This window comes from Scyliorhinus canicula, chromosome 11 (genome assembly GCF_902713615.1).
Source record: "Scyliorhinus canicula chromosome 11, sScyCan1.1, whole genome shotgun sequence".
Classification (NCBI taxonomy): Eukaryota; Metazoa; Chordata; class Chondrichthyes; order Carcharhiniformes; family Scyliorhinidae; genus Scyliorhinus; species Scyliorhinus canicula.
The window spans coordinates 83,507,191-83,522,091 of NC_052156.1; the positions used below are offsets into that span (position 1 = coordinate 83,507,191).

A 14,901-nucleotide genomic window follows, 5' to 3' on the forward strand; every position below is an offset into this window, starting at 1 on the left:
ACAAACACTATGCAACAATGCATAGATTAAAGCCATCCCATGTTTGACAGAGTATTATTTAAATGGAGATTAAACTACAGAGAGCTGGCACACAGTTGAAGCAGGCAATCAGGAAGGTTAATGGAATGTTGACCCTTATTTCATGGGGGTTGGATTATATGAGTAGAGAACATAGAACAGTACAGCACAGAACAGGCCCTTCGGCCCTCGATGTTGTGCCGAGCATTGTCCGAAACCAAGATCAAGCTCTCCCACTCCCTGTCATTCTGGTGTGCCCTATGTGCCTATCCAATAACCGCTTGAATTCCACACCCTAACCACTCTCGAGTAAAGAACCTAGCTCGGACATCCCTCCTATATCTCCCACCCTGAATCTTATGAGGCTGATTGTGTATAAGGTCCCTCAAAATACAGTTTATTAACCAATGTTATTTGGAGGTTTATTGCTGGCCATGAATCTTGGAGAACACTGCCATAGATTTTTCTTCATTCACTTGTATGTTTCACCAATAGTGCAGTATTTCTTCTACACTGGGTTTAAGTGTTAGCCTCAATTCTGTCTTCGTACAAGGCTTAAATCAGAGTTTTTCAAATTGCGGGTCGTGACCTGTGGGTGGGTTCCGCATTCCCGATCACAGGAAAAGCGTCCAATGGCCCGACCGGCTTTTAAGAATGTCGGCTGCAGCCAGCTTTTAAGTTGAGAATGCCAGTCGTAACTGGTCTTTAAATACGAACGATGGAGTCTTCCCACCAGAAGCGGTGACAGAGAGCAGGTCATGTGCACGACACTTATACTGCGGCTGTGCTTCGGGCATGAAATCAAGTCTTGCTGCAACTGGACACGGTACTGGTGAAACCACATCTGGAGAACTGGAGCAGTTTTAAGGAAAGATATTGGGCGCAATTCTCCGACCCCCACGCCGGGTGGGAGAATCGCGGGAGTGCTGGGCGATTCCCGCCACGCCTCCCGCAATTCTCCCCCCCCCCCCAAAACGGCGTGCCGCGCTTTACGACAGGCCGCTCAGAGAATCGGCGCTCGCCAATGGATGGTTGGGGGGGGGGGGGGGGGGGGGGGGGGGGCGGTCCTTGTGCGCATTTAAGGCTGAGATAGATTTTTGATCAGTAAAGAGAATCAAGTGTTATGGGGAAGGGCAGGAAAGTGGATGAGGAATGTTCCTATTGAATGGCAGGGTAGGCTCAAGGGGCTGTACAGGCTCAAGAGTGCTCTGTCGTGCAATGAAACTGTGCTTCCCTTGCTGTTCAATCCACTGTTTATGGTGGAATGGTCTGCACATGTGCAACTTACAGGTGTAACTTACAGGTGTGTAGATTCTTCAAAAGTTGTGAATGCAACTTCCAAGTAAACTTTCCAGGCCAAAGATAGGGAGAGCACCAGGACGATTGAGACACCCATATGGCTAGGATTAAATGGGAAAGCAGAGTATCTCTGGTGGTACCTGCAGCCCAGGAGCTGACAGCAACTGAAGGAAACCTCATGGTAGTGGGCAGCATGGTAGCACAGTGGTTAGCATAGTTGCTTCATAACTCCAAGGTCCCAGGTTCGATTCCTGGCTTGGGTCACTGTCTGTGAGGAGTCTGCACGTTCTCCTGTGTCTGCACAGGTTTCCTCCGGGTGCTCCAGTTTCCTACCACAGTCCAAAAATGTGCAGATTAGGTGGATTGGCCATGCTAAATTTCCCTTAGTGTCCAAAAAAAAAAGATTAGGTAAGGTTACTGGGTTACATGGATAGGTGGGGTGTGGGCTTAAGTAGGGTGCTCTTTCCAAGAGCCAGTGCAGACTCGATGGGCCGAATGGCCTCCTTCTGCACTGTAAATTCTATGACCTATGATCAACAACGGGAATTTTGTTGCCTCCGATTACAGTGGAGGTGTTTACGTGCCATATATCTCACTATATTCCTGGCTGGGTCACTGTCTGTGCGGAGTCTGCACGTCCTCCCCGTGTGTGCGTGGGTTTCCTCCGGGTGCTCCGGTTTCCTCCCACAGTCCAAAGATGTGCGGGTTAGGTGGATTGGCCATGCTAAATTGCCCGTAGTGTCCTGAAAAGTAAGGTTAAGGGGGGGGGGGGGTTGTTGGGTTACGGGTATAGGGTGGATAAGTGGGTTTGAGTAGGGTGATCATGGCTCGGCACAACATCGAGGGCCGAAGGGCCTGTTCTGTGCTGTACTGTTCTATGTTCTATAGCTCTCTCAGGATAACAATGGATCTAGACTCTAGATTCTAGAGTGATACAGCACACGGGGAAACATTCAACCCATCGTGTTTGTACCAGCTCTTTGGCAGAGCTACACAATTAGTGCCTCTACCCTGCTCTCCTCTTGTGACATGCAAATCTTTTCCATCAAGGATTTACCTTTGAAAGCTACAATTGAATCCATGTGAGGCAATGCATTTCCGGTCAGAATAATTCACTGTATAAAAAACGTTTCTTCATGTCACCTTTGGCACTTTTGACAGTAAAACTAGGCGCTTCTGCCTCTGGAAACAGTTTCTCCTATATTCTCATGATTCTGAACACCGTCTCAAATTTACTGAGTCTTCTCATCAGAGGACAGCAGCTCCAAGTCTCTCTTCATGCAATCAAGTCCCACATCCTGATTTTTCTAGCACATCTATTTTACACCCCCACCCATGTCTTGGCATCCTTCTGAACATGTGGTGGCCAGAATTGAACACAATATCCAGCCAAGGTCTATCCAACAATTTACATATAATGGTTCTGCATTTTGATTTTGTATTCTAACTTTTATAAAAAGACAAAGATCCCATGTACCTTTTCAACAGCCTTCTCAACTTGTCCTAACACACTCAAATATTTTATACATGCACCACCTGTACTCTCTGTTCCTGCACTCTCTTTAAAACATTGCCAATAATTGCAATGGGTAATAAATGCTGCGCACACATCACAAGTTTTTTAAAATCATGATTGTTGCATCTGTAACTAGAATTATATATTTCAAAATGCCACATCTGGATGGGCAGAATCTGTAACTGTATGTCAGTACATCCAGCACACCACTAGCTAAATTCCTTGCGAAACACTATAATATCAACCTACTTTGCAGGAAATGCACTCCCCACCAGAGGACACCTCCCTCAACTTCTCACAGATCAATGCATATGCCGGTATCTACCACTTTTTAAAGCATACACCTCCTTTACTCTCACAGGAGATTATACAAGTTACTAAAACTATAATCCAGTCTGGAAAAGCCTGAGCTCTCTACTGAACCTGTTGAAGCTCTATTTCTTAAATCCCACTGGTCCTCATCACTCTGTACTGCAGACAATTATTCTCTCAGACGTTGCTGAAATAGTTGTGGTCAAGATCATGCACAAAATAAAGATGAAAGATATAATGATTAAAATTTTAACTGGCACACAGACCCCACGTCAAATAGGTTCCATAGAGGGAGAATCCACCCATTGTGTTCTGCCCCTCCGGCAGGTCCTAATTTATCGATATAATCCCTACAGTGCAGAAGGAGGCCGTTCGGCCCATTGAATCCGCACCAACCCTCAGAAAGGCTCACATCTAACATCCAAGGCTTTTGAGTCACTAAAGAGTTCCTTAATGACAACACATACTTCGTAGAGTGCCAACCCAGTATTCTGAGATGGTAATCTGGCTTGGGCATGAACCAAACTCTTCGGACTCAGAAGTGGGAATACCACCCAGGTCAGTGGTCATTTCTTCTAGACCCGGGTCACCTGCTGGGTGTATATGTGTTTAGGTGTCAGGAAAGGAGATCATCAGTTTGGTTGCGACACTTTACCCTAGTCTCGGGGCACTCCAACATCCAAGTGCGTGCAAAGGAATGGTCACTTGGATAGTTAGTAATGGGCATCTTTGGAATTGTACTGCAGTAAGTGCCATCACCTTGAGGGAAAGTTAAAGCAGAAAGTGAAGGCAAATAAGTAGAAAACACAAAGCAAAAGGACTTACCCCTGAACTTTACAATGTAGGTCATAGATCTCCTCCACTTGAACACCTTTTACACCTGAGCAAGAGAATAGAGATGCTAACTCAGATTAGTTTCAATTTTTTTTTTAAACGATCAATGTCACAGTGCAGCAAAGGGTACTTTTAATATAGATTTTGAGAATTCTCTAATTGGTCAAGTTTATGTATTTTATTGAAACATGTTGCGATGTGAACAGGTACTTACCAAAATCCTCTACCAGCAGGGTGAAGAGCCCTGAAACAGAAAACAGGATTATACCATGAATGTAAACATCTCAGTCATCCAGCACTAAGTGTTAGGCATCGTCACGGTTTTGACAAATGGTTATTAATGACCTGACCGACAGCAATGTTCCGTTAAATAGCAGGTAGCATTACTATACCAAGTCTGCTTGAACTGTGTGAAATATCTAGCATTATGATCCCAGATTCAATAAAAGCAGAATACCGCGGAAACTGGAAATCTGAAATAGAAACATAAAATGCTGGATAAACTCAGATCTGGCAGCATCTGCAGAGAGAGAGAAATAGAGTTTTGAATCTGCATAACTTTTCTTCAAAGTTAAAAAGGTAGAAATGTGATGGAGAGGGGGATGGCGAAGGTGGAGCAGAATAGGTCAGGGATAGGTGGGAGCTAAAGAGAGATTGACAAAGATGTCCGCAGGAGAAATTTGGTTTGCCCCCGGGGAATACCTTTATGTACCTGCAAGTCCGAGCTTTCTTGAAGAAGCAGGTGGTGGAATTTCCGCTGCTGCCTTCCCGCAGGATACAGGACAGGGTGGTCTCGGGCATGTGGGTAGGAGACAGAAAGGTATCAGACATATACCAGGAGCTGCAAGAGGCGGAGTAGCTGAAGGTCAAGTGGGAGGAGGAGCTGGATGAGGGCCTGTGGGCGGACGCCCTGGGCAGGGTCAAGTCCTCCTCATCTTGTGCCAGGCTTAGCTTGATTCAGTTTAAGGTGGTCCACCGGGCCACATGACAGCGGCAAGAATGAGCAAGTTCTTTGGGGTGGAGGATAGGTGTGTGAGGTGTTCAGGGAGCCCAGCAAACCATGTCCATATGTTTTGGGCATGCCCGGCACTTAAAGAATTTTGGAGAGACTTTGCAAAGGCTATGTCCAAGGTCTTGGACACTCGGGTAAAGCCGAGTCTGGGGGATAGCGATATTTAGGGTGTCAGAAGATCCGGGAGCGCAAGAGTCGAAAGAGGCCAGAGTCCTGTCCTTTGCCTCCTTGGTAGCCCGGAGACGGATCTTGTTAATGTAGAGGGATGCGAAACCCCCAAGCGTGGAGACTTGGGTCAGTGACATGGCTGGGTTTCTAAGTTTGGAGAGGATAAAGTTTGCCTTGAGAGGGTTTTTGCTGGGGTTCTCCAGGCGGTGGCAACCGTTCCTTGACTGTCTTGCGGTATGTTAAGTAAGGAGGTCTTGTTAAGTTGTTATTTTTTTTTTCCTTCTTTTGGTAGTGGTTTTGTAAAGATTCTGTAAAATCTTGAATAAAAGCAAGTTTAAAAAAAAAGACAAAGATGTCATAGGCACAAGGCAAAGGGAATGTTAATGGCATCATGAAGGACTAAAGAAGGTGCTAATAGTGGCGTAAAGGCAAGGTAGGAGAATGTATAACTCGAAGAATAAAGGTCAGTGAAAGCAAAACAAAAGAACAAGTGACAGATGGCTATGTGTGGATGTTTGATGCGGCGGGGGTGGGGGGGGGGGCTGCATTGGGACGGACAAACAAAAATTCAAGATGGAGGAGCAAGTACGCAGTCTAAGTTGTTGAACTCAATGTTGAGTCCAGACTTTCTTTTTTAATCAAAGAAGGCTGTAATGTGGCTAATTGGAAGATGAGGTATTGTTCCTCCAGTTTGCGTCCTGTCCAATTCTATCCCTCTTCATATCTGAAGAACAATCATGCAGACTCAAAACGTTAACTCTGTTTCTCTCTCTCCAGAGATGTTGTTAGACCTGCTGAGTTTATTCGGCATTTTATATTTTAATTCCAGATTCAGTCCTTTCAACTTGGCTCAAGGCTGGAGTATATTTCGGCCTATCAGCACTAGGATAAAATATTAGTGATTACAGATTTATCACTAGCACTGGGGATGATGGGAGCAATATGAGTGGATGAATTGAAAATTCTAGATGTTAAACCACATTATTGTCTAGTCTATTTACCAATAGAAGATCACAAAATCTTACATCACGGGAAGAGGATATTTAGCCCATCAATACTGTGTTGGCTCTTTGAAAGAATTTATTTTCACTTGTTCTATTCTAGAAAATAGTTTGGTGAACGATAGAACTGAAGCCGATCTTCATATATTTTTATGTGTATTTAGAATCACACACAAGCATGCACCTCCTGATTGAGCAAACCATTTTTAGTCCGTTTATTTATCAGGGGCTCAAGTGAAATCCTAGTGCACACAACCAACACAGAATTGAACACAGAATTGAACACAATTAATAATGTCTGCCTTTAAATACAAATTAGGGTTAATGTGCGCAAAATACCAAAATCTTCCATATTCTGTTACAAAGAATTACACGTCACAATGTCCCTCCTCAAGGACCCTAACAATTTATTCATTCGTACATTTCTGTTTGCAAAAAACAATCTGATAGTCGATGACTTGCATCCCATCTATTTCCTTTGCCTCAAGCCAGCAAGGTCAATCCGTAATCCTTTCTCACGGACACTTTGTTTAAAATGTATGCTCTCCCACAACTGACAATTATCTACATGATGTTCAACGCGTATACTACCTACAGGCTCTTCCACAGAATCCCAGTTAAAATATTTGACGAATAGGATCCCATATCCACTGCCTCCACAAGCGTTAGTGATTCAGTAACTAAAGAACTTTTAACAACTTTTATTTTCTTAGCTTCCCAAACAGAAAGACAATGTTTCCCATTTTTATCCATCAGAAACATTTTGAAACTAGCTGCACTTGAATACCCATCAGGGAGATTGACATAGGAAGCATCACTAAAATGACTAGTTTTGCGTTTTTTGCGTATCCTAAGGATGGGAAACTTAAGTATGCATTGTGATGATATGCAGAAGCAATCATGTAAATAGTATTACATATGACCTCCAACCAGCAGGTGGCAGTAGAGAACAGCCAAGTGACACTGTTACCTCAGGGTGTCTGGAGATAGTCGCTGTAGTGGATAGTCACATTTGTAGTAGCTCTTAAATAATTTATAATAGTTAGTAGATTTTGATAATTTTCTTATGGTTATCTAACCCACATTATTGCTTAACAATAAACATTTAACTAGTCACAAACTAGACGTTCTCTAGTGCACTTATTCCGACCGGTCAAGCACCAGAACGTAATATGCATTTCTCCAGATTTATTTTTAAATCCGTTTTTGCACTTAAAACATAGAATCCCTGCAGTGCACAAGGAGACCATTCGGCCCATCGAGTTTGTACCGACTCTCTGAAAGAGCACCCTACCCAGGATCACTCCCCCCTAAACCCGTAACCCCACCTAAACTTTGGACACTAAGGGACACCTGCACATCTTTGAACTGTGGGAGGAAACCGGAGCACCCGGAGGAAACCCATGCAGACACGGGGAGAATGTGCAAACTCCACACAGCCAGTTACCCGAGGCCAGAATTGAACCCGGGTCCCTGACGCTGTGAGGCAGCAGTGCTAACCACTGTGCCACCGTGTCGCCCACGACATTCAAGTATTTAAATCCAACACACTAAAATCTGAGCTCGTCTGAACAGGGCTAGTTTAGCTCAGTTGGCTAGACAGCTGGTTTGTGATGCAGAACAAGGCCAGCAGCGTGTGTTCAATTCCCGTACCAGCTGAGAATTCTGAATTCTCTCTTTGTGTACCCGAACAGGTGCCGGAATGTGGCGACTAGGGGCTTTTCACAGTAACTTGATTGCAGTGTTAATGTAAGCCTTCTTATGACAATAAAGGTTTTTTTTTTATGCCCAACCAGTTCAACTCAGCAATCAAATTCCAAAATTGCAGTCTCTTCCTTCTCTTTCTATCATGACCGAATGTGAAATGAATGTGTTATGTGCATCCCAGTTAAATAGGATTGGTGACTTAAAGTCATTCCAGATCTGCTTAATTTCAAAACCAACATATTTAAAAGCCCCAGAATACTGACTCCCAATTTGAAATTCTAATCTTGATAACACATTTCTCAAATTCTGCACCATCACTTCACGAGAGAAAATCAACATGTGTCATGAAGGTGTCTGATACTGATAAAACATTGTGGGATCTGCTTTTAGCTGAACACAAAGTATTTTCAGGAAAACAGATCTCATTGGTAAACACTCTGGAAGGAACATTCTGGCCACAAACACTAGTTTCCAGTTTTCCTTCTACATCTGCTAACTCTCTTGGTGATTTAAGATGAAGTTATTTCTGAAAAGTATTTGGCTTGTATGTTGATTGGCCTACATTCTCATGAAAAAGTGGCCAAAAGGCTTAAATTATTTTTAAGATCCACTCCAACATCTATATCACCCAGTCCCTCTCCAAAACCTCGAGCAACTAGCTTTGCTTTGGCCTTATAAGTCATTTCTGCATACATATTTCAATTGTTACGAATGTCTGGTCATCTCTCAACAGTGGTTAAGAGACTGGACTAGAGCCATAACCTTTTTTAAGTTTTACGGTGATAATATAAGAAATAAGGCTTGGTTATGTTCTAAATAAATGCAAGAGAAAAGAAAGCAACATTTAAACTTTTAAACTTCAACCCTAACAATAACTGATTACATGTAGTTTCTTAACCTTAACACATCAGTTCCCATTAAACAGCACTTTAACAGAACATGCAGCTCTCATGCAACTTATTTAGGCAAAGGCAATACTGGCATTTATGAAGCAATTTTCCATCTGTTAGGGACATTCGTTCAGAACCCTTTTCTAAAGCTTGCCTCGGTGGCAACTTTCATGACCTCTCTCGGTTGATTTCCAAAGCCTTCTCTTGGACCTGTTCAAAACAGGATTATTTTGCTTTCTTTCTCTAAGCTCCACCCAGCCCCCCAAACAAAGGTTCTCTGCTGGGGTTTACAGATTTGAACCCATCATCGTTATCTGGGCTGTTTGATGGCCCACTCCCGTTCATACAAAGAACAAAGCCATGCTATTCATCAGCAACTAACCTCCCATTGATGGACAAAGAGCCCATCAGACTCTGCAACGGGCTAATGGCTGGTCAGACAGGAGTCCCGAAAAACAATGGATCTGGGGCGTCCTGTGCATTACCACTAAAGTGTTTAAGTCTGACTGGGACAATGTAACTCAGCCAGGTGTGGGCATGTCCCTCTGACTCCGTGCTAGCAAGGTTCCTCCCCCCCCCCCCTCCCCAAGTCTGTTTAAACCCTAAATTGAATGCTACATCTTGGATCTCATTTCTGGACCCAAGTTCCTAATATCTCCCTTGCGTAATACAAATCCATTTCTGTGACAAGGCTGGTTGGCTCTTATCTGATATCTTTGAATAAGCTCCAAACTATCTCCAACTATCCAATTCTCTGTGTTTTGCCTCCCTTATTTGTTGACATCCACCTAAACCTCATGGTCAAGAGGACATCCCCTTTATTTCCTTGTGCAATCCATTCAAGCCAAGAGCCTCTACTTGTACTTTTATCTCTGTAGGGACTATTAAAGGGTCTTTCTTCAGTAGGTGATTGCTTTCTGACACAACAGTCACTTTTGGGCTTGTTATCAGTACGTGCGCTGCGCTTTTCTTACTCTCCACAATTTTACCCCATTCTGTCAGTCCATGGATCTCACTCCTTGGCCACCATCCTGACCATCCACCAATATTTAAAACTGCCAGTATTTTCCCCCCATTGATTAGACCTCTCTGGAATATATGTCACCCAACTCTTTCATCCCCGGAATCAATCTGGTGGATCGCCTCTGAACTGCCTCCAATGCCATCACATCCTACCTCAAATAAGGAGACCAAAGCTGGATACAATACTTCAGATGTGGTCTCACCAACACCCTATATAATTTCAACAACACTTCTCTACTTTTATACTCCATTCCTTTTGCAACAAATGCGAGCATTCCATTTGCCTTTGTAATTACATGCTGTACTTGCATACTGACTTCTGTGATTCATGAACAAAGACACCCAGGCCATTCGGCCCAGACCCATTTTGAATCCGCTTTCCATTTAGATAATAATTTGCCTTTTATTTTTTTGGCCAAAATGGGTAACTTCACACTTATCCACATTAAACTCCATCTGCCAAATTTTGAACCATTTTCCTAGCCTATCGCTATCCATCTGTAAAATCTTGATTTCCTCATTACTGCCTACTTTCCCACCTATTTTATCTGCAGGTTTTGCTATGTTATACTCTGTCCCTGCTTGCAGATCATTTATTTAGATTGTAAACAGTTGAGGACTGACCCCTCCGTCACCCCACTAATTACAGTTTGCCAGCCAGAAAAGGACCCATTTATCACGACCCGCTGCTTTCTGTCAGTCAGCCAATCCTCAATTCAATCTAGTACCCTACCCCAATCCCATGCCATCTCAACTTCTGGATCAGTCTTTTATGCGGCACCTTGTCAAAAGCCTTCTGGAAGTCTAGATATGCAAGTCTATTATATGTCAGGATATGCATTGACCCAGTACACTCAAACAAAGCACTGCTCAGACCACATCACCCTGTGAAGATTGTGGAACAGGTGATAGTAGACATGGCAAATGTCAAGGTGTTCAGCATTTCCATGCGAAATGCGGGCTCTGGTAGATCCTGTTAGATGAGAAATCCTCGAAACTATCCACATTCATGTCTCCGGTAGGCAGATATTGTTTTCTTTGTGTGCCCCATGGGATCTCCACTGGCAGGGAGGTCTTCCAGTGGTGCATGGAGCAACTCTTTACAGGTCAATCTTGCGAGATCATTCTTTTTTAAATATAAATTTAAAGTACCCAATTATTATTTTTCAATTAAGGGGCAATTTAGCGTGGCCAATCCAGCTAACCTGCACATTTTTTGGGTTGTGGGGGTGTAGCCACCGAAGTTGGCCATTCCCTCAATACAAAATGGAGGAACACAAAGCTTGCAGGGTAAAATGGACAAAGTTTGCAGCACAAGCAGGCTGCACCAAGCCACTTATGTATTCTGTCTGCTAAGAGAGCAGACAGCACCGAAACGAACATTCCGCATACTAATGAGGCAATCTCCGGGACAGTTAGCATAGTAATGGAACGATCTCAGAGACAATGGACACAAATAGGGAAGCGACTGCAACATTGTATAGGATACCAGACACCCCGGCACCAGCGGGGTTCGAAGACAAAGCACCTGAAGGCCCGCTCAGTAGCCGAGGGACAGCCTCAGTATTGGGGGGGATTCAAACAAATCGATTGAGAAGAGACCCAATCGATCCGCAGCAGATAGAGGGTCCACCCAAAAGGGCGCGAAGCCCTGGGACCTATAAAAAACAGGTCCCAAACTTAGTTTGTTCTTCTTGACCAGCCCTCCTCTCTTGACCAGCCCTCTCGACCAGCCTTTACCGAAGAAGACCTTGACCGAGAGAGGTTCGGTTCGGTTCGGACAGCAGCCACCAGCAAGTAAGTGTCTCACAACGATCGCTACCAGAGATAGACACTCCTGACCGCTTTTAACCCGTACCAACCTGAAGTCTGCGGACCCAGTGCAGAGCAAGAGGCCTTGCCCCCTGATCCAGCAGTTCCCTTTAAGATAAGTATTGGTTTATTTAGTGGTAGGAATAGTTTAGTCATCTTAGCGTGTGCATGAGTAGATTATAATTGTATTATAATAAACTCATTTGTTTGAACTTACTAATTGGTGTATGGTTCTATTGCTTTGAACTTGACCTTGAAACTTGTGGCGGTATCTTAATGATACCTGGCGACTCCAAAGCCAAGTAACAAAACAGAGCCAAATTGAGTGTTAAGCACACTTACCCAGAACGAGCAACAGGGGCGAGACCCACACGGACATGGGGGAATGTGTAAACTCCACACGGACAGTGACCCGGAGCCGGATCGAACCCGGGTCTTCAATACCGTGAGGCAGCAGTGCTAACCAGTCCACCAACCTTGCAAGATCATTCTTGTTTGCGATTGTACTATGCAAGAACATGATGCGCGTCTTGGTCTTGTGCTTGGCAGAATCAGGACCATCCAATTAATGTTTAACCTTGCGGAATTCAGACTTAGGGTCAACCAAGTTCGTTATATGGCCCACTGACTCACAGTGGATAGAGTAATGCCTGATTCAGACAAGACAAGGGTATATGACAGATGGCTATTCCCATGGACAAGCAAGCTTTACAACGCTTCCTTGGTATCACACATTATCTTTCTAAGTTCATCCCGTGTTACAGTGTGGTCACTGGACTTCTTAGTTAACCTCTTCACCAGGACATCGAATAGTGCTGGCAACATCACCACACAGTAGTCTCCAACATACTCAAACAGTGCAGCAGGCACAGAAACAACCACCCACCCCCCCACCAAGCTAGTAAAATTGTACCTACGGAGCCTCCCCCAGTCCCGTGCACCTGCACCCTCAAGTACCTGAAGTGGGTTTGCCACCCTGTGGAATGGCAGCCCTCCCACCCCCATTCCCGACCGGGACAACACAAAGTCTTCACTCTTTTCGAGTTTTAATTTATACCCCAAAAAGGACCCAAAAGTTCGGAGAAGCTCCATCATACTATCCATCAACAAACTCGGCTCTGATATATATAACAATAAGCCGTCAGCATACAGACACCCGATGTTCCACGCCCCCCACTATTCCCTTCCACAATCCCGAGCTCCTGAGAGCAATGGCCATCGCAGGGCTGGGCAAACTTTTGCGTGCAAGGGCCACATTCAGAAATTCACAATTTTAAAGGGCCGCATAGTATATTAAGTAAAATAATTACTTCACCCGGTTATGATTCTGGGCGCCTCATATAGAACATATGAATTCTCCCCACCTTTGGGAGCCAGCCCCGCGCCGGAGCGGTTTGCACCAGAAGACTGGCGCAAAAACCCGGCGCCCCCGACAGCGGGGCTGGCCGAAAGGCTTTCGCCGGTCAGCGCATGCGCCGACAGTGACGTCAGCGGCAGCTGGCCACTGACGTCACTGCCGGTGCATGCGCGATGTGGGGTTCTCTTCCGCTTCCGCCATGGCGGAGGTTGTGGCGGACGCGTAGGAAAATTGTGCAGCCAGGGCACTGGCCCGGAGTCTGAGCGGGGGGCCCCGATCGTGGGCCAGGCCACTGTGGGGGCACCCCCCGGGGTTCGATCGCACCCCCCCAGGACCCCGGGGGCCTACTCACGCCGCTGATCCCGCCGTTCCAAAGGTGGTTCAAACCTCGGCGGCGGGAGAGGCCTCCCAGCGGCGGGACTTCGGCCCATTAGAACATTAGAACAGTACAGAACAGGCCTCTCGGCCCTCGACATTGTGCCGAGCAATGATCACCCTACTCAAGTCAACGTATCCACCCTATACCAGTAAGTAACCCAACAGCACCCCCCCCCCCTCCCCCCCCTCCATTAACATTAAAAAAAAAATTTAAAATTAAAAAAAAAAATGTTTTTTTTTTTTTAAAACAAATTTTTTTTTAATGACTTGGTGGGCCGCATAAAGACCTTTGGCGTTGTTTGCCCACCCCTGCTCTATCGCTTTGAGGGCCGCATGGTAGCACAAGTGATTAGCACTGTGGCTTCACAGCACCAGGGTCCCAGGTTCGATTCCCTGCTGGTTCACTGTCTGTGCGGAGTCTGGCGCAGTGGTTAGCATTGCTGCCTCACGGCGTTGAGGTTCCAGGTTCGATCCCGGCTCTGGGTCACTGTGGAGTTTGCACATTCTTCCCATGTTTGCATGGGTTTCGCCCCCACAACCCAAAGATGTGCAGGCTAGGTGGATTGGCCACGCTTAATTGCCCCTTAATTTGAAAAAAATGAATTAGGTACTCTAAATTTATAAACAAAAAGCGAAGCCGAACCGCCCGCTGCTGTTATACAATGCCGTTTTCACTCGGCCAAAGGTTGCCCACCTCCTCACCAATTCCACAGTTAAGTCCTGATAAATACGTATACCAACTCCAGCCCACTGCACCTCCCGCTTCACCCAACTCAGGACCTTCTCCTTCACATGGTACCTGTGGAAACAAATAATCACTGCTCTTGGCGGCTCATTTGCTTTTGGTTTGGGCCTCAACGACCAATGAGCCCGATCCAATTTATACCGAGAGGGATCCTCCCCTTCTGCCAGCAGCTCCGCCAACATCTTGGCAAAGTCAGCCTCGGGACCTCCACCCCCCTCGAACAGGCCCACGATCCTCAAGTTTAGCCGCCTAGATCTGTTTTCCAGATCCTCCAACTAGGCTCGCAGACCTTTGTTGGCCTCGACTACCCTCTGCAGCTCCTCACCCTTCGAGGTCAGTTGATCACTGTGTTGCGACAAGGCCTCCTCCACTCCCTTCATTTTCTCACCCTGCTCCCGCATCTCAGGCGAAGTCCTCAACACCATCGCCGGGGCAATCGCCTCCTCCACCAGCACCTTTAGCGCCACCATCATTTCCTTCATCATCACCTCCTTGCGTTTCGCAAACTATTTCTCGAGTTCCAAAGCCGTTTCTGCCGTAAGCAGTGTGACCCCATCCTGCGACCCAGCCTCCGCCATCTTTCCAGTTGCCGAGCTGACCCTTTCGCTCGACGGCGAACCTTCACTCGCTCTCTTCTTCACAGCGGTTTTCCTTTGGTTTTTCGACATCCCCCTACTTCCTTATGTCTTCCTGCACTTATTTCTCAAAAATTTGCCCCTGGGACCGGGCATTAAATTCTAATAAATCGAGCCTCGATCAGGAACCACCCAACGTGTGACTTTCTCCTGCATGCCGCCACCCGATGTCCCCAAGTTTGCAACGCATGTGT

The 14,901-nt window shown here is 45.6% G+C and overlaps 1 protein-coding gene across 2 annotated transcripts in view; it reads right to left on the minus strand.

The window, feature by feature from the left end:
• The window catches only part of bap1 (BRCA1 associated protein-1 (ubiquitin carboxy-terminal hydrolase)), an 81,230-nt gene that overhangs the window by 41,591 nt on the left and 24,738 nt on the right, over nt 1–14,901 (minus strand). For both annotated transcript variants that reach the window (XM_038810801.1, XM_038810802.1), the window contains exons 2-3: nt 4,194–4,223; nt 3,971–4,025 (exon numbers count right to left, since the gene is read on the minus strand). In XM_038810801.1, coding sequence (XP_038666729.1) covers nt 3,971–4,025; nt 4,194–4,223 — 85 coding nt within the window. The remainder of the gene's footprint in view (nt 1–3,970; nt 4,026–4,193; nt 4,224–14,901) is intronic.